General features: G+C 32.7%; 1 protein-coding gene across 3 annotated transcripts in view; it reads right to left on the bottom strand.

The window, feature by feature from the left end:
* Window positions 1–288: 288 nt before the first annotated feature.
* Window positions 289–19532, bottom strand: part of LOC147816631 (uncharacterized) — a 232610-nt gene continuing 213366 nt past the window's right edge. The window contains exons 2-4 of one of the 3 annotated variants that reach the window (XM_087149335.1): window positions 15508–15522; window positions 10269–10482; window positions 289–519 (exon numbers count right to left, since the gene is read on the bottom strand). In XM_087149335.1, coding sequence (XP_087005461.1) covers window positions 418–519; window positions 10269–10478 — 312 coding nt within the window. In that variant the 5' untranslated portion in view covers window positions 10479–10482; window positions 15508–15522 and the 3' untranslated portion in view covers window positions 289–417. Of the gene's footprint in view, window positions 520–7130; window positions 9031–10268; window positions 10483–15507; window positions 15736–19532 lie in introns of those variants that run through there. The other 2 variants (XM_087149332.1, XM_087149339.1) reach the window with 2 other exon arrangements.

Genomic DNA, 19532 nt, shown 5'->3' with positions numbered 1-19532 from the left:
TCAATTAGTTACTGCAAAGGCGCGATATTCATCATTGGTCGATAATTTAATTTTAAATCTTAATTAAAAAGAAAAAATTATGTTAAATACGAAACGTGTATGGTATACTGATTGATATCTTAGTGTAGGATTTTTGCACATAAAATTTTCAGGGTTTTTCACTCAATGTCACAATCACCCCTGAAATGATGGCTGATTTAGAAAGGTGCAAACTGGTCATCTTCAAATAGCGATCGGACAGGTTCGTTTCAGTTGCTTAAGGAAGTAAGTGAAGAAGTGGACAATTGATTAAAAACAGCAGATAATATCAATTTTTATTTTTAAACTAATTACAAGTGAGATCACACACATACGCACACATGTTTATGCTAAAACGAAAACCGATTTTTGTCCACGCTTTTTAATAATAAATTAACGTCACTCTTCTGCTGGTGCTTCTGGTGTTGTTGTTGTTGTTGCTGGTGCTTCCGATTGCTCATCTCCATCGCCGCCGCTTACTTCTTCACCTTCTGCTGTAGTCTGCAACGAGAGAATGAATACATTCAAACCTATTTCATCTCCCTCCGGTATGAAAACGAGCCTTTCTGGTCCCACTCTAGGAGGAAAACTCTTTTTACGCATTTCATAAGGGGGCTTCAGTTTTTCCTAATGATCGCTCTTCTAATGTATGGAAAAATAGCATTTTATTCCGATAGATGGCGGTTTAATCAAGTTAAAGAGGGGGACCATTCACTCGCATTCGTATTATGCGCAGTAGTCGGAGGGAGCACACTACAAGTAGTGAAACTGCCGTAGTTGCTACTTTTTTTGTAGTGTGACAAATTCAGGCCCAATGCCCACCAAATTTCATGGGCCCCTTACAAAATATTGTGAAGTTAAATTACTGAAGAGTAGTCCTAATAATGAAAAAGAATCGATTGAACTGCGTGATTCAAGAGAAACATTCTAAGAAATTTTAAAAGCAGACAATTGAAGATTATTTTTCTAAGATAAAGTTTAAGTATGAATAAATTAAAACAAAACAATGTTATGTCAAAATATAAATAGTTTGGTGACCACAAACAATTGAAATCAGTGATTTTTGCTAAAAGTCACTGATTAGCTGAATTACTTTTTTATTGTAGGCTGGAATTATTTTTTATTTAGCACTTAAACCAACACCTAGCTACCCCAACTTTCATTAGACTTTTTACTAATTTTTGAGGCCCCACAGTGGGCCTAGCCTATAATCAGGCCCTGAGTGTCCCTCATTCAAATCTAGCAAGTCTACAATATAGGCGCCTATGGTCGACTTTTAAGAATTCCGCAAGTGTTTCAAGTAAATGAAGTATTTATATTATCAAGTACAACCCACTTGTAACTAGTCTTTCATTTTCTTATCAATTTGAACCCAATCCAGAAGACAGGGGAACTCATGGATCAAATATCGGACAAGATTTGCCTTTGTAGAGGACTTTTTTTTGTTGAGGAAACTAACCCCCAATTGCATTACATGAAGAGGAAAACCTTCCTCAGTTAGCCTGGCGGCAAGAGGATTCTAACCCATGATCTATCTACCACGGAGGATATCTTACGTCAGTACTGTGATCATTGCGAGCCGGGAATGATGAAACTATTTTATTTTATATTGTAACCGACCCAATTTTTGGGTTTTCGACTATTAATGTTCAACTCCGTAGCCTTGTAATTTTGAACCAATCCAGAAGACAGAAAAACTCCTAGAATAGTACTCCTAGAGGTATGATTTGTTATGGGAGCATGGAGGACTTTGTGAATCGACAGATTTAACGTGCATCATTCACCATTTACTACACGGGGAATGTGCGGCCGACGGGGATGGAACCCACGCCCTCTTGGACATGTGCCTAGTGTCCTACCAACCAGGCTATCCCGGCCCCTCCTTCAAACTATTGTATTATAAATAAGTACTTTAAAATCAATCTCTTATTTGTCAGGTAAAAATAATCATTTCAATAAAAAATATTTGTTTTAGAGGCAATTGTATCGGTCGTTCTGAGAGACTTTTAATATCTGTTATTTTGTAATGCTAGCATAATTACCCTGTTATAATGAAATATTTGAAGGTAATACTTTTGTTGCATGCCACGAAGTAGTATCGAAGCTTAACTGAAAAACGTGATGTCACATCACTTTAAAATATTAAAACAATGACTGAAATCGTCAACTCACAAAAAACAATTACACCTGGTTTTAAAAACGAATAGAATTATCTTCAAGTATTTTCTTCGCTCTTTATTTTGTACGAATTTATAGTAGGGCTGAAATTCCTTCTTTTTCATTCGTATTATACTTAGAAAAAAATTCACCATTTACTCAAATTTCACTTTTTTTTTTTTTAACAACTATATACTATCAAAAGCTTACATAGAAAACGATTATGTATCCTAGCAATATTATTTAATATAAAAAAAAATTTCAAAAACTTGTACTTTAAGCAATTGAGATTAAGACAGAGACCAAACCGTGATCCGGAAAATCAAGGTCCAGAAATTTCAAGAAATCGTCGATCACATTCCATGCATAAAAAATTTTTTAAATTTTATATAAAAATATTAAACTAGAATTTATACTTGGCATCTCTTTCATTTGTAAATATTTTTTTGATAAGAAAATAAATGTGATTAGAGATAAAAGTAAACTAATACATAATTATTCCTTTAAATTATGCTGCATATAATTTATTTCAAATTTCATGTTTTGAAAATATCAATTATTTAAATTTATAAAGACATCAATTTTTTTGAAATGGGTCATTAATGATTTTACTCAAGAAATTTTTGAGTTGGACTCACAATTAGATAAAATGACAACAACAAAAATCGAATACATAAGTTTATTAAATAATATTAGTTTAAGAAGAATTTATAATATGCAAGAAAAAATGAATTATCGAAACAAATTTATTATTCATATGTTCATAAGATTGCAGCAATTTGTTTTTGAAATAAACAAAAAAAAATTGCATTGAGCGTTTTTGCTTGCTATTATTTTTTACACTTTCAGCGATCAGCTACTTTTCTTAAAAAAATCTTTACTTAGGTTTTTTTATATCTGTTGCCTTGAATGACCTAAGTAGCTTGAAAGATGACTTGCACCGATGAACAATCATATAGTCGCTTTGATGAATATCCATGCGATTTTAAATGAATGCATTGATTGATATTTTAATATGTAATCGATATTTTAATACCCGATTAAGAAAAACACAAGTCAAAATGTATACTAACATTGTAGGTAATACCGGGCAAATGTTATTAACGGCTTCCCTTACCAATTTTTTTGGAGAAAAAAATGCAAAAAATCATCCTATTTTCTTTTTTATTTCATTAAAAAATACAGTAGAAGTCCATTAGTCCGGCATCCAACAGTCCGGAATGCCCGATAGTCCGACATCGCTCCGGAAAATTTTACAAATTTTGGTTTTCTCCAAAAGTGTGTCTTTAAAGCAAATAAAAACGCTCGAGAGCTATTCGGAAGTTTTCAGGGTAGTTCGAGATCATCCGGAAGCGCTCGGCACTAAAGCCATCCTTCTTTTGGACAATTGCAAAGCCCACCCGCCAGTAGATGAGTCAGTTTCTGGAAATATTGTTGCTACTCTGCTCCCACCTAACGTAACATCTTTGATTCAACCCATGGATTATTCAAAATTTTAAATGCTTTTATAGAAGGTCTTTTATTCAAGGCCTGTTAAATGCCGACTGTGACGTGACTGATTTTCAAAAAAAGTTTACAGTAAAAGATGCCGTCTATGCTATTGCACTGTCTTGGAACCAGGTAAAAAATACAACACTCCAAAAATGCCAAAAGTCAAGAAAACAAAAAGACATTCGTGACTTTTTTAAATCTAAGTGAAATATGTTTTACAGTACGTGTACATACATTATATGAGATGTAAAATAAACTTCGTTGTATGTATTTGCTAGTTCAATTATTAACCTAATTGTTCGTATAATTACCGCCCGATAGACCGGAATTTTCGGTAGTCCGGCACCGAGCCGGTCCCGAACTTCTACTGTACAGGGAACAAAAACAACACACAAGCTCTAAGTTAAAATTTTAATTTTTTTATGTGTATAAAATATTTAATTTACTATCCCATATTACCCACCTGGAATTATCAGGGAATTTTTTTATACTGGGAAAATTTGGACAGAAACCTGGAAAAATCAGGGATTTTTTTAAAGAAAAGCTGGAATTTTTTCTTTGATTTCCCTTAATTTTACTAATTTTCTTAATTAAAATTATTTTACCAACTGTTACACCCACTTTTTGACGAAAATTTGTTGCCAAACAGTTGAAATAACATCAACTTAGCAATACTTCACTTGCATCAAAAGTTGAGTCATTATAACCCTGTTAAACTCCCATGGTTTCTTGAAGAATGGAGAACCTTTCCAAAAACACAATCACAATATTTTTATTTTAAATTACCTCAATATAATAATGAAAACATCTTTAATAATGCAGTTAAACCCCGCTATAGTGAAAGAAATGTTCGCTACCGTGCTTTGCTATACACATATAATATTATTTTTTGTGGCTATCATGAACTTTTTTCTGATTGTTCTTCTTCATTTTTTGGTAATTTTGAAATTTCGGCATAAAATACGGATACCGATATTTAAAACCATCTATTGAATGGAATGTAGCCATAAGCATTTTTTCTTGCTTACTTCTTCCCATCCCTAAATTTTTTGTACGAAAAACGAAGAGTTATAAAAAATAAAAGTTAGCACATTTTTTTTGTTACTACTTATTGTTTTTTAATAATTTTTTTTTATCGTACGTTTATTTAAATATTGTGTAATAAGGGGAACAGTTCGGAAAAATTAGTTAAAATTGTTTGCAGTGCGGACATAGTGAACTCCCGGTTATAGTGAACAGAAATTTCGGTCCCTTGAAGGTTCACTATACCGAGGTTTGACTGTAGATTTATTCTGCTATGGATGGGTGATCGTGTAAAGCTAAGGGTGGTGGCGCTAGTGGTAAAATTGCTCTTTCAAGACTTCCGGGTTACTGCTTCCGAAATATTTTTACGCCGCAGATTGAAAAAAAGCGCCATCATATTAATTGCACCATATCTTTTGCAGTATTTCACATGTACCGAGATCTTTCTTTCAGCCTTTAAACTTCAGCATTATCATATTAATATTACAATCATTAGAATATTTTCTACTTAGGCTAAGTTAAAAAGATATTTTTAAAGATATTTTTGGCGACATTTTATTCTAATGTAGCCAAATAAGGGATAAAATACAAAACATGGCAAACATTAAGAATTATTCACAATGAGATATTAACTTTCCAAAATTTTTTTTGGCCTTACGACCTCTGAGAATCAATACATTTCTGAAAGCTCTTATGAATGGTACAATTATGTTTAGATTTGAACCCAAATTACAATAACGAAACTGCATAGAATATTAGGCTTGTTCACACATTGCCTCGTAGTCATAAGATAAGCGGAGGGATACACCGGAAATTTTCTAAATTTCTTCCGGTTTAAGAACGCTTGTTATTGTTTACATTAGACCACCCATCCAAAAACCAGTGATCCGCTCCTTACGTTCATTCAGTTCTGTTCGTATCAGCTCCGTTAAAATCTGATCTTGTTTAGCGCTATAGACTTTATACTAATTACATTCATCTACGCCTCGCTATCGCTCATCGATCCTTCACAATATATGAATCTATATATATATATTTCTCTTACACGGCGACAAAAAAAAAGCCTCATTACAACTCCCCGAATAGCAACGCTAGAAAATCGACCAATGATTGCCGCTAAAAATGTCACATGCCAAATCTAGCTGAGATGGCTCAACATATAGCGCTTTTAAAAACGGAAACTAAAATAACCAGAGAGAGCATTCTCACCAAATGTGATCTCTTCCGAAATTCACCCTATCAGCTGCGGCAATCTCATTCTATTAAGCTAGGTAGAAGTGAGTAGTCTTTGTCGATGGATCTCTATTTTAGTATTTTGTCGAAAGCGCTTTTTTTTCACGAATTTGTATATTACGAATTTATTTGACGATTTTTGATTTATATCACGAATTCATTTGTTTTATTATTGTTGTTAGTTATTCATTGAAAAATGAGTCTCAGTCGCGCTGTTACGCTTTAAGATTTTATACTATAGCACATTTCTAATAGGTTTAACGTCATTATACATGTCATTTATTTGAATTCAAATTTATTTTAATGACTTAGTATTTACTAGAAAAATGTAATTATTTTTTTTAAAAAAAAGTTGTTATATGGATTTGAATGATTGTTTTGAGTTCTTAGAATTTTTTGCATTTGCAATGCACTTAAGTTAGTAGCGAGCTTGGTTTACGAAACAAACCGTATAAGATTGCATAGCAATTTTCGGGGGTTGGCGAGCTGGGGGCGCAGCCCACTAGTGTTATATATTTTTTAATTTTGTGCATTGAAAATTTATTATAATCCCAACGAAAATTTTTTTTTTACTTACCTATGTCTGGCTGTCACAGAGTTTACAGCAATACAGACTCGAATAGTGAGGAACATATAACCGCTTCCCTAATTATCCCGAATTAACTCGGGTATATATATTGCAAATATTTATTATCCCGAGTAAACTCGGGCATAGCAGAATTCGTTTTGTTTTATCACGTTTTTATTCGACCGGAAGCAAAACCAAAAATAATAATAATCTGCTGAGCTTTGAAGCTTGCTAATTTTTGTTTGGGAGTTTCGCTATTGTACGATGGTTGATGAATTTAGATAGAAGAAAGAATTTTTAAAAAAAATGGCGCTCTCGAGCGAAAGTGAAAGTAATGCAGTTGATTTTTCAGATTATAAAGATATGAACATATACAAAGACTAATATTTAACTTTTTACATTTGCCCGAGATAATTTGGGATAGTAAACTGATGGTAAATTAAATATTTTTTACGCATAAAAAAATTAAAATTTCAACTTAAAGGTCTGGTTTCTTAGGACAAGCGCCTTATCTGGGGTCAGCGGAAAGTTGACGTAGAGCTGACGACATAAAAATACTTTTTTGTTAGCTCAGCGTGAGCAGTCGGTCCTACGCAGACATTATCTCTCATTGCGCATGCGTTAATAACGTAAACAAATATTTATTTTGAATTTGTATTGATTTTGTTATTGTCGACCAGTGTTTTAAAGAACAAATAATGACTTTGTCCAAGAAAAAAGACATTATAGCTGAGCTAAATGAAGAGTTGAATGAAGAGTGCTATGTTTAATGAAGAAACTATGTTTAATGTCAAAATCTTGGCTGATTTCAATGTGCTGTTGGATGTTGTCCGCCATTGCTTCCGTGGTTAACGTCACGTGGTAATCCAACTGCAGTTGAGTTGGACGGCAATTGTAGTTCAAGATGAGCGTTTGATGACGTATACTATCAAACTCACAAATGGACCAATCAGAGGTTAGCGCTGATTTCCAGCTGACGGCGTCCTGTCCTAAGAAACCAGGCCTTTTAGTTCTTGTGTGTTATGTTTTATTTTAGTTCCTTGTATTTATTAATAAAATTTAAAAAAATATGTTTTTTTTTTTTCAAAACTGGTAAGGAAAGCGAATAATGAATCTCTGATGAAACAAGATTGATCGAAGTGGAGCAAAACCCTAAATTTATCGGCAACAGACTTCATGGTTGCGAAATTTTTCAGGGAAAAAAAAATCTGTCAAAAATTTAAGACATTTGTGCACTACCTTAGGTTTAATCTTAGCCCGGAAAAAAGTTTCAAACATTTGTGTTCTACTCTAAAGGTTCTAATTTTTGAGAAGATCATCGCAGCGAACCCATGCATTCATTCGCTTATACTTCATCAATTGCACTTTCTACGGCTAGTTATGTGCAAAATAAAAGAAACATTTTAAATAGTAATCGATTACTCGGGTATAACATTCTATAAAAATTTTAATAGTTTTTTAAAACGCGTATTCAATACTATATAGTGTCAATACTATATATTTTAGTAAATATGTGATGCTGGCTGTAAAAAAAAAACTTTAAATTCCTATATTTAATTGAAAAATTCCTCATTGATCCAAATAGCATATAAATACGAAATAAATTTTAAATTAAAATACTTTAATTTTTTTTTTTAGAACTATTTCTTTGTTTTTTTTTTTTTTTACTTGAAATCACTCATAATCCAAATAGGGATAAAGAGTTTTTCTTTTTGTCTCTTAGGAATAGTTTAAAGTGTTCATATAAACAATAAAAAATGTCCGATTTCATATTTTAGGCTTACCCCCAAAGAATTCATAATACACTGATATAACTCATGCAAATCTGTGACATTCACTGTCATTACGTTTATTCCTATTAAATATTAGTAAATGTCAATTTTTTAAATTTTCCCGCCGCTATTGCTTTTGTAATTATTATTTAGTGATCCCCCCCTTGTTCTTTGCTGTAAATGCTTCTTGCATAGAGAGAGAGAAAAAAAAGAATCTAACCCCTGGCGTGTCTCAAGAATGACTAGTTTTCTTTATCAGTTCAAATATTTTTATTCTAATTCTTAAACAGATATGGATTGAAATTATATTCCATTCTTTTATTTTTATTATTTTTTTTATCTGAATAATAGTGAGGTAGAATGTTTGTTGTTCGAAGAGGAGTCACCTAAAATGTGTTGACCTTGGATCGGAATTTTCATCGGAAAACAAGACCAGCTTCAAACTTTGTGAATAAGAATTCTTTAAATTCATTTGTTATTTAGAACAATATTTCTTTTCTTCATCTTAAGGAACTGTGTAAGACATGGTTCTGTTCTTATGACTTCGTCGAATTGTTTTTAATCCAAATATATCTATTTTTTTCCCTTACTGAAAACATCTTTATGCTTGCGAAAATACTTTTTTTTCCAACTAGAAAATTCCATTCTTCGTTAATCTTCATGATACACCGTGGAATGTTTTTAATACATAAGGGCTACCAAGAGCCTGTACTTCATTTCATCAAACTCCGCTTGATCTTCTGCTTTTTTTTTCTCTTTGGCAAGTCTCTGAAAAATTGCAGTTCAATTGTCATCAGGATTAGAATCGAATGATTTACGTGATCAAATGTCCCCAAATAATTTCTTGCACTCTTTCTTGACATGAAAATAATCTAATTCAATACAATCCCCTCTAATAAAAGGTTTAAGGGAGGAAGAATATTTTTGGAACAAACTATTCAGAACGAATTGCTTTAAAAAAAAAAACTATAGAATGTTGTCCTGAGGAGTTCAGAAGAAAATTATTTTAGTTCATTTAGAAGATCTTTTTTTATCAATTAAATATTTTGCTTAAATTAAAATTGGCGTTTGAAAAAGTTTTTCATTTTCTTCTACTTCAATATATTGCATTGCTGTTAAACCTAACGAAATTCTAAAATGTAGTGTTCCTCGAAGGAATTACAAAGTTAAAATAAAAGTTTTTTTATGCCATTCCTTCTTGATTAGTTGGACAAAATATCATGGTTTTAAAAGAGTGCATAGTTGTGCGCAAAAAGCAGCTTGTTTCTAAGGAATAAAGTGCAAATAAAAAGTAAGGATGATCTCGCCATGAACAGCCCATATCCTGGCTGCTGATTTGATTGTTTACTGCCAACTGCAAGATTCTTATAAACAAGTGATCAGACAAAGCATGAATTTGCGACCCATTCCCTGTCCCTCTTCTCAGATTCAACGATATTTTTCCCTTTTCTTAATATTTATCATATTTAATTGTCATGAATAAATTTCCACCAGGCTTTCTTTTAAAACTATGTTCATTGTAATTTTCAGTTCCATATAGTTTCCTAACTCAAAAGTTTTTAATCTATTTGAAAATCAAGAGAGAAACTGACATATTTCCTTCCTCTTATGACTCCGCGCGCTAATGGTGAAAGCGTGCGACTTATTGCCATAGGTAGAAAGTTCTGCTCTAAGCCACTCGACCATATATAGATATAAAAGGATATATATATATATCCTTTTTTTAAATCTACCACATATAAGTACCACATATTTGAAATGTACACGGATGCTTATAGAAAATTATTTTGAAATACGTTACAAAAAAAGCCTTTCAGTTGATTCTGTCCCCAAATTAAGGGGCCATTCACACTGCATCCGATTGCCCTAGATGCACGCGTGCGAATATTTTGGAAATACGTGCACGACGAGCTGCTCGCGCATACACGAATCGCATGCAGTGAAAATGCTCCAGTATGTTGAATTTGAGGACATTTGATAACAGAATATTGCATAACACTACTTACTTCCATCGTGCTGCTATCCTCCGTTGTAGATGCAGACGGATCTGGAGTAGCTGATGGATCTGCTGATACATCTCCTGTTGCGTCCTCATCTGCTGCTATTGTTGAAACTTCCGCATCAGCTGCTGCTACCGCATCTTGAGGCCTTGCCTTTGTAAAACTCAATGCTAGCAGTACCACTAAGACAATGACTAAAGTCCTGCTTGCTAACATATTTCTGAAGGAAAAAAAAAGTAAAAATCTTTTTTAATCGAATACGCTTTATACGTGGCCGCAAAAGTTATAAACGAAGGATTAAAACTGTCCCAGCTGTAACCGAAGCTAAAAATGAGAAGTTAAAAGCGAACTGTTCATACAAGCAAAGTAAGCTTTAGTTTTTTATAGCTTAGTTATAAATCAAACCATAATATATGTAACTTGCCAGCTTTTAATCCTTTCGAGGATGATTTTCACCTGCGGTAGTAAAATTGAATTTAAATTACATTCGCTCTATTTTGAAAAAGCTCATGCGGACTACCACAAAAGTATTACATATTAATATATACAAAGACTACTCACTTCTACCTAGCTTAATAGTATGAGATTGCCGCAGCTGATAGGGTGAATTTCGGAAGAGATCACATTTGGTGAGAATGCTCTCTCTGGTTATTTCAATTTCCGTTTTTAAAAGCGCTATATGTTGAGCCACCTCAGCTAGATTTGGCATGTGCCATTTTTAGCGGCAATCATTGGTCGATTTTCTAGCGTTGTCATTCGGGGAGTTGTAATGAGGCTTTTTTTTGTCGCTGTGTAAGAGAAATATATATATAGATGCTTAATTTTTTTTAAAATAGTGGTGGTCAGAAAGATTATGAATTAAGTTTATAAATGCGAGGAATATATAAAAAGCATACATTTTGCTACCGCTTTAAATATAGAAATAAATTTTTACGCCAAATACGTAAAAGTAGGCAGGTATGAACTTGAATGAAATATGTATAAATCAAACGCTTTGAAAGAAGGGTAGCTCACATATTTTTAGAAGTTTATTTTTTTAAAAGAGTACCATATATAGAGTACAACCATATATAAAGTTGCTTTGATATTCATTGAGCGAGCAAGAGGTGAAGCCTCCTTAGGAATATCTCTGTCTCGAGACATGTAGATACATACATGTATGTAACATAAAAATCTTCAAGTAATCTTTTTATGTTGTTATTATGCAAAGCAAAACGCTTTCTCGCACTTTTAATCTATTTTTAGTTCAAATATACATGAATTATCATTCTGGCGATTATCCCTCTAACTAATCCGTTGGAAAGACTTTTTCCCTGGACCCTCTTAACAGACCAATTACAGTTACTAAGTTTTCCCTTATTCCCTAAAATGAAATATTTTACGGATTGACTTTGCAGGATTTTCCCTAACTTCTATTGAGGAGCACAACGATTTCGTGTACACTTTGATAAACGTTCTATGTGTCTAATAATTAATAAGTAAATTTTGTACCCTCCTTTCCTGCCTAAGACCTGTTCTTTATCCTTCCACTCGGCGACGACGTCATATATATATTATATACACACAACCCATGGTCGGGAAAGTAGCACGACAGGTACAGAAGAAGAGACACTGAGATCATTTGAAATATTTATAGGTCAAAGATATTACATGTGCTGCTGTCGATGATTTGTGAATTTGTCACAAAAGATGTTCAAAGTTTCCACCATTGTTATCAATGTATGCGTTTCACCGACGTGCCATGGATCGCACAAATACATCTGGATTTTGTTGGATATCCACAACAGCACAGGCAATTCTTGCAACCACATACATTTGGAATACACAGGTGTTGCGCAATTAGTATTTTTTGATTCACCTCCCCCCCCCAAAAAAAAGAGATCCGTGCTGTTTAAATCAGGAGAGCGTAGTGGCCAGGAAACCAGTTTACCACACCCATGAACAACAACACCTAGGGGTGAACGATGATTTTTCCGACCATGAGTTGCTATGCAGATCTAAATTCTTGTGATGCCCCTTCCTGTCCTTAAAGTTTGTTCTAATAATTTTGGGACACCCTGCATATACATACATATATATATATATATATATATATATATATATATATATAGTGTGTAGAAATTTGGCTGAGAACTCTACGAGTTATATCCTTTGAGTTGGTTCTTTCTGTGATGTTACCGAAATTCGGTTGCAATTTTAGCGTAAATACTGATACGGAAACATTCTCTCCTGCTAGTATATTCCTATATATTTATAATCAGGAAATAGTCTTCCTATGTCGATAATTTTAAAAAAATTAATCAAAAAAGGTGTTTTAATGGACAAAAAAAATTTTTTTTAAATGATTATTATGAAGTAGACTCCGTATTACGAAATCTTTAATCATAATGTTCAATAACATTTAAAATCTTCTCCAAATGGCGAAGTGGTTGCTCCCTCATTAACAGTTTTTCACCTATTTTGTTTTCCCTTTTTGAAGAAAGTTGCAATTACCAATTAGTTGGAACATTAGAATGAAGAATAACATATGATGCAACTTTCAGTCTTTTTAGAAGTGGGCAAAAAACTATTAATTGCGTTATATTTTACAAATTTGATTTTACTCAGTCTAATTTAGCGATTCCTAATTTTTTTCGGTTATGGTTCTTAAATGATTGAATTTCTTTTTACGCAACAAAATGTTTGTAACCTCTTTATCCATAATTGTCGTCAAATCAAATTTTATGTCAGACAGTCTGGAAGCATTTGTTCTTGCCGTATTATTATTTAATAAAACAGAATTAGTTAATAATTGAATTAAATTAATAAAACCGGCTATTATTAACAATAAGAACAACTAGTAATTATTAGTAATAACAGTGGGGACAGTGTGATTAACTAAGCATAATTAATTTTTTTATTTTATAACCGTCGTTGAACAGCTGGCCCAATTTTTGGGTTTACCTCTACTAATGTCTAACTACGTAGTCTTTCAATTTCGAACCCTATCCAGAAGACAAGGGAACTCCTGGATCAAGCATTGGAAGAAATGTGCCTTCGTGGAGGACTTTTTTTATGGAACTATCCCGTATTTGCGTTGCACGGAGAGGAAGACAACGAGAACCTCTCTCGGTTAGCCTGACTTCAAGGGGACTCTAACCAATGATTAGTCTACAACCGAGGATATTTCACGTCAGTGCAAGCCGGATGTGTAATTCGTATCGTCCAATCTTTGCCCTATTAAGCATAATTTATTGATATTTCGACTCCAACGTAATTCTTATAGTTGCTGTGGTTGATAATAAATCTATAGATATGTAGGTACTTTATTTACGTCTCACTAGAGCTGTACGATGAGCTATTGGCGACGGTCTGGGAAACATCCCTGAGGATGATCCGAAGACTTGCTAATCTCCTGCGGAGGAGATGGCTTCCCTGTTTTGGTAGCCCGACGACCTGCGCGCGAAGTTGAGCACTTTACGGTAGAACAGGTTAACGAGGGCCGATACCTCGCACTCTCGGTCCCTACGCAAGCTGATCAAAGTGGTCACTCCCCCGCTTACTGACAGCAGCCACCAATGATGCTTGACTTCGGTGTTCTACTGGGAACCGTGTCTTTACGATCAGTCCACTGCGGGACTATAGAGAATAGTAGAGTAAAATTAAAGATTCTGACTTATATTTTAATTTTTAAAAAGGTTCAATTTGTTCATGTTCTCTATTGTTATTATTCTCTAAAATGATTGTCTTCAATTTTCAATATTTTATCGATAAAGAAAGTCAAAAAATTTGCGCAAAGTTTGAATTAAATAGAAAAGTAATTAATTTAGCGTTGGCAACCAAAATAGGAAAACAGTTTGTTGCTTTTTAATGGGTTGAACAACATTAAAATTATTGATAAAGACAGATCGTGCATTCTCTTGTTTCGGTGATCAGAATTGGTTAGATTTCTTTCTGATTGGTTTATTTGAAGTCCACATTTATGCCGTACGTAACTTTATCCTATGAACTTCGACATGTTTCCATAAAATAAAAAAAATACAATTTTAAAAAAAAATAAGTGCCTTTTTTAATTTAAATATTACGTAAATTTTAGGAACAACACTGAATAAAATAATTTTTTTAATTAATTTGTTCTATGCAATAATTTTTTAATTTCTATTTGACAGTCATAACTATATTCTTATCACTACGTCTCTATATCGTGTGACATTTACTTACATAACCTCCGTATTTAGAAATTTTCACTACAGTGAAATCCCATTTTTGCGAAATCCAAAACAGCAAAAATTTCACAGTTTGCTAATTCACGAAATGAACTATCCTATTTAACGAATTCGAATAAAAGGAACAATTTCTCTCCTGATCAAATCGTTTCGGTACCTTCATAAGCCTTGTCGAATTTGAAAACTGTAAAGAGGTACTTATTGGTACTAAAAAAACTTTTCGGATACTTTGAATCTGTACTTAATTTTAAGAAGTTTGTAATACCTACTGGTTCGAAGTCATTTGTACAGGAAAAATTAATGTATTTTTCTGATAACAATTAATAAATTCATTGTTTTAATTTATTACTCTAGTGAGATTTTTAAATATTACATCGATATTTTCCTAAATGAGGAGTTACAAATGTATCGAAACAGTATTCATCGTTTTTTAACAAAATATTCCAATTTAGCAAAATAATTTTGTTAAATTCGTAATATCTGTAAAACGAATTTTCGTTATTGCGTAGCGATTGCTTCGGTCCCTTTGATTTCACTAAGCAGGATTCGACTATAGCGAGTTTTTTTATTTATTTTTTTTTATAATTTTTTAACTGGAATTAGTAGATTTGCAAAGAACAGCTAAGATTAATAGATTACAAGCAGACGACATTAAAAAATTGAAGTAAAGAGAATGTCAGATGGTACCAAGCGATATTTTGAAGGAAGGAAAAATTTCGTATTTATATAAAACACGTATTTAACTTTATGTAACAAACCAAATTATTTTTTTTTCTCATTACAAAAAAAAAAAGAATGTTTTTAAATGATAAAATGAGTTTCGTAAAATTTCTATAGCTGATTAATAAAAATGTCGCTTAAGAACTCACTAAGATCTTCAATTTAAGAGGAAAAAGAAACTTTGATTTATTAATTTATAAAAAAAATTTTTACAATAAAATTACAATTCGTAGAGATCACATTTAAATGTAACAAAAATCCATAGAGGGGGAAGAGAAAAAAAGTTTTCTCGGGAAAGAATAAAAAAAAAGGAAACTCACCCTCCTTGTAGTTAGAAGTGCTAATGTTCTGAAAGGTGGAATGCCAATTTATGAAAATGGTGCGATTTTTAATCCGCGTGTTCATTAAAAGGCTACGCTCCTCCCCCTCTTCGTGACAAGAGCATGTGTGATGATATTATCCACGCATCCAATTTTTGCAGCTTTATTTTATTTTTCACCCACTTTCTCGAAGAGAATTTAGAAAGAATTCTTTCCTTTCCAGATACAATCCTTCCTAAGAAGCGCAAATTGTTTTTCATCAGCTTTTGAAGAAATATGCATCGTTTCGTCAATAAATCACTCATTATGTATTAACATAATGGGTACCTCAGTATTCCTTCTTAACCTTGGCCAACAACGGGCTGTTGCGAAAAGGCTCTGTTATATATATATATATATATATATATATATATATATATATATATATATATATATATATATATATATATATATATATATATATATATATATATATATATATATATATATATATATATATATAGTCCCTGGCCCAATTATTGTACGCACTATAAGATTCTATGCAAAATCTTAATTATCAGGTGATACTATACAGCTTCATTGTTTTTACGCGACAGAAACCGGTTTGTACTTGTTTACGTTCGTGTATCAATGGGTTAAATTAGACAATATATACTAGAAATTCGATGATTGAATAAATTTAACGATATGTAATATAAATATAGAATATTTATTATAGCAGGTACTATATTAGTATATTATAATAATTAGACCAAATGATTACACGCACTGTAGTGTTTTTATAATTGCATGTTTTGCACGAGTTTATGTGCAATACTTTTATAGTTAAACATAGATGTAATGGGTTTTTATTCAGGAGATTTTTTATACACTTCCAATTTGCCTTTACTTTTAACGTATTACATTACAATATTAACCAAATGATACACGAAAGTAAACATATAGTGCGTGTAATAATTTGGCCAGGGACTGTGAGTGTGTGTGTATAAATATATATATATATAAAGTTATAGCGAAATATTTATAAATCAGAAAAGTTAATTTCATAACAAAAATAATATTATTAGCATAGTCCCTGGCCAAATTATTACTCACTGTAGTTTTTTAATAATTACATGTTTTGCACGAGTTTACATGCAGTACTTTTGTATTTAAACAAACATGTAATGGGTTTTTATTCAGATTTTTTGTTTCCTATTACCCATAGGCAAAATGGGTCTTGGTTTCGATTTGATGGCGTCCACACACTTTTCAATAGTAAACAGTGCGCATGCGTCGTCATTGCATGCGTTGCTATGGCGACCGCTGCTGTTTTTATTTTCACTAGCAGGCCTTTTTAATGTATTTACATAATAATAATTTAAAATATTTTATATTCTTTTTATTATTAGTGCATAATGACTGACTTGACTGCGATTTCAATATAAATATGAATGCTGAAGAAGGAAAAGTATTTTGTGACGTCTTGAAACCCGTACATAGGCAGAATTTGAAAACCAATTCGACGACAAGCATCAATGGAGACAGTTTTTGCAACTCATGACTTGTAATGTTGTGGCGTTTAACGGAGTCAATCTACTAGAAAGAAAAAGCATTTGACCAATGCGTAACCAGTGATAGTAATAAGGCGGTCACAACTTTTTTATTTGTATTTATTTTTAACGTATTGCGTTACAGTGTTGACCAATTGATACACGAACATAAGCAAGTTCAAACCGGTATCAGTCGCGTTCTCGCGTGCGTGTATCAGTTGCGGACGTGTTTCTGTGGCTTTATGCGCCGTGTTTATTTGCTTCGCAGTTTTATACTACGCAGTTATTTGTTTATTTTGTGTCCAGTGTATAAATAATCAATTGGAATGTTTTCATCATGGGTAAAAAAAGGTGAACTTTCACCAAGTAAAAAAGCTAAACTAAAGGTTTACGTAAATGCTAAAATACTTTCAAACTGCCAAATATCACGAAAACTGAAGGTTTCTGATGCTATCGTACGACGTATAAAGAAGAAAATTGAGTCAGGGTTAGTATTGAGCCCGAAACGTAAGAAAAGATGCGGCAGAATCTCTTAGTGCGTCTAATAATTTGGACAGGGAGTGTAGATATAAAGTTCTAGTGTTTTTATTCGCCAATTTCATGTTTGGAGAGAGTAGTTATCGACAATGTCAACCTTCATCTATGAAAAGGTACCCCTTCATAGATGAAGGTTGACATTGTCGATAGCTACTCCACATTGGGGACCCGGACATGATGTAAACATGCCTACCTTGGCAGAAACTCCCAATTCAATCTGAACACGCCTGCTTCGATGGATGGTCCACATTGAACAGTTGACTTTCTACTTGTGACTGCGACATTATCTACCTCCTCACGCTTTTGTTACTCAGTCTCGATCACACACAACGTACACCGCATTCATTCGACTGCTAATGGCTACCTCGACCATGAACTTAATACAGCTCTCACGATCAGCACTCAAAAAGTACGGTGATCTTAATACAGCTCTCCCGGCTTCTCACAAAACAGCAATGAATCAACTAGTGGTGTTTACCACTACAAAAATACAATTCCACTTCACTAGTATATAAGACATGTTAACTCGATTCTAGATTGGGGTACATTTTCATAGATGAAGGTTGACATGGTCGATAACTGAAAACCTAACTTATAAAAAAAAACTTTTTTTGTCTAAAAAATTACAAGAATTGAGTTCTAGTATGGATAGTAGTAAGATTAGTTCTAGCAAGATAGAGTTTTGTAATTTTTTCTATGTGTAAAAATTACAAAAATGAGTTCCAGTTAGGTAGGTACCAATAGGGAAGACAAGACAATGGGAGTGACCATAGCTCCATTTTGACCATGTTGGAAAAATCCAGCAGCTTACTTTCCAAGCAAAAATTCCAATCCCACCGGGGAATATTTCAGAAAATTTTCAGCCTTACTGTCCATTAAAGGCTGAATCGCAAAAAAAAAAAAAAAAAAAAAAAAAAAAAAAAATTTATAATTAATAAATAAAAAAAATTTCCTTAAGAAAAATAATAACTTGTGACTTCAACTAATTGAATGCTTAAGGTGTATCAATGTGAAGTAACCAGTGTCTTCAGAAAAGTAAACTAGTAGCAAAATTTCAACTTCTTAATCTTAAAAATTATTCTTCTTCTCTACTAAAGATAGCAGAATATTAAATTGAAAAGTAAAACAGTGAGTTTTCAGTTATCTGTTTAGAAGTTTTACTACCAGTTTTTTCAGTTTTCTAAGAATGTTGATCATCTTAGGAATAAGTTCACGGCTTAAAATCGTTTTTTTCTCTTCACGATTTTAAAAATCAATTTTGCATTTTAAAATTTAATTTTAATCAAATTATATTGTTAAATAAGCCGACCGAACTGGGTAGTAGTCAGGGTGCTGATCTCACATCGGAAAGGTCCTGTGCTCGAATCCCAGACATGCCTTCTGCCCTTTCCCCATCCCTCTCCTCTTTTCAGTTGTATAGGAAAATATTACGATACTTTTCCTTTTCTTAATATTTTTCGTATTTAATTGTTAAAAATATTTTTCAAAATTTCCATGACACTTTCTTTTAGAACTATGTTAAATGCAGTTTTCAGTTCCATATAGTTTCCTAACTTATAAGATTTTAATCTATTTGAAAATCAAGACAGGAACTAACGTACTTCCTTCTTCTATGACTCTCCACACGCTAATGGTGAAAGTATACGAAGTGTTGCCATAGTTTGAGAGCTCTGCTCTACGCCACCTGTAGACCATTTTGATCGCCAATACAAATACCACCAGTAAAGCCAATATTTTTAAATTCCTTTAAATACTAACTCGATGACGGAAAAATGGTCCACTTTCAAAATTAATGGCACAAGATGGTCTTTGATCAGGACCACCTTGGAAAAGCATGTGAAGAGTTTCGTCTCAAGATGGTTCACTTTAATGAAAGATATATTTTTTTTTTCCTTAAATCAATTCACTCATTATCATTCGGAGCATTTTGTTTTAAAAGAGTTAAAACAGTTTATT

This window comes from Parasteatoda tepidariorum, chromosome 1 (genome assembly GCF_982258835.1).
Source record: "Parasteatoda tepidariorum strain Cologne lab strain chromosome 1, Ptep-v5.0, whole genome shotgun sequence".
NCBI classification, from domain to species: domain Eukaryota; kingdom Metazoa; phylum Arthropoda; class Arachnida; order Araneae; family Theridiidae; genus Parasteatoda; species Parasteatoda tepidariorum.
The sequence above is the reverse complement of the archived record's forward strand: the minus strand, read 5'-3'. Positions and strand labels throughout refer to the sequence as shown.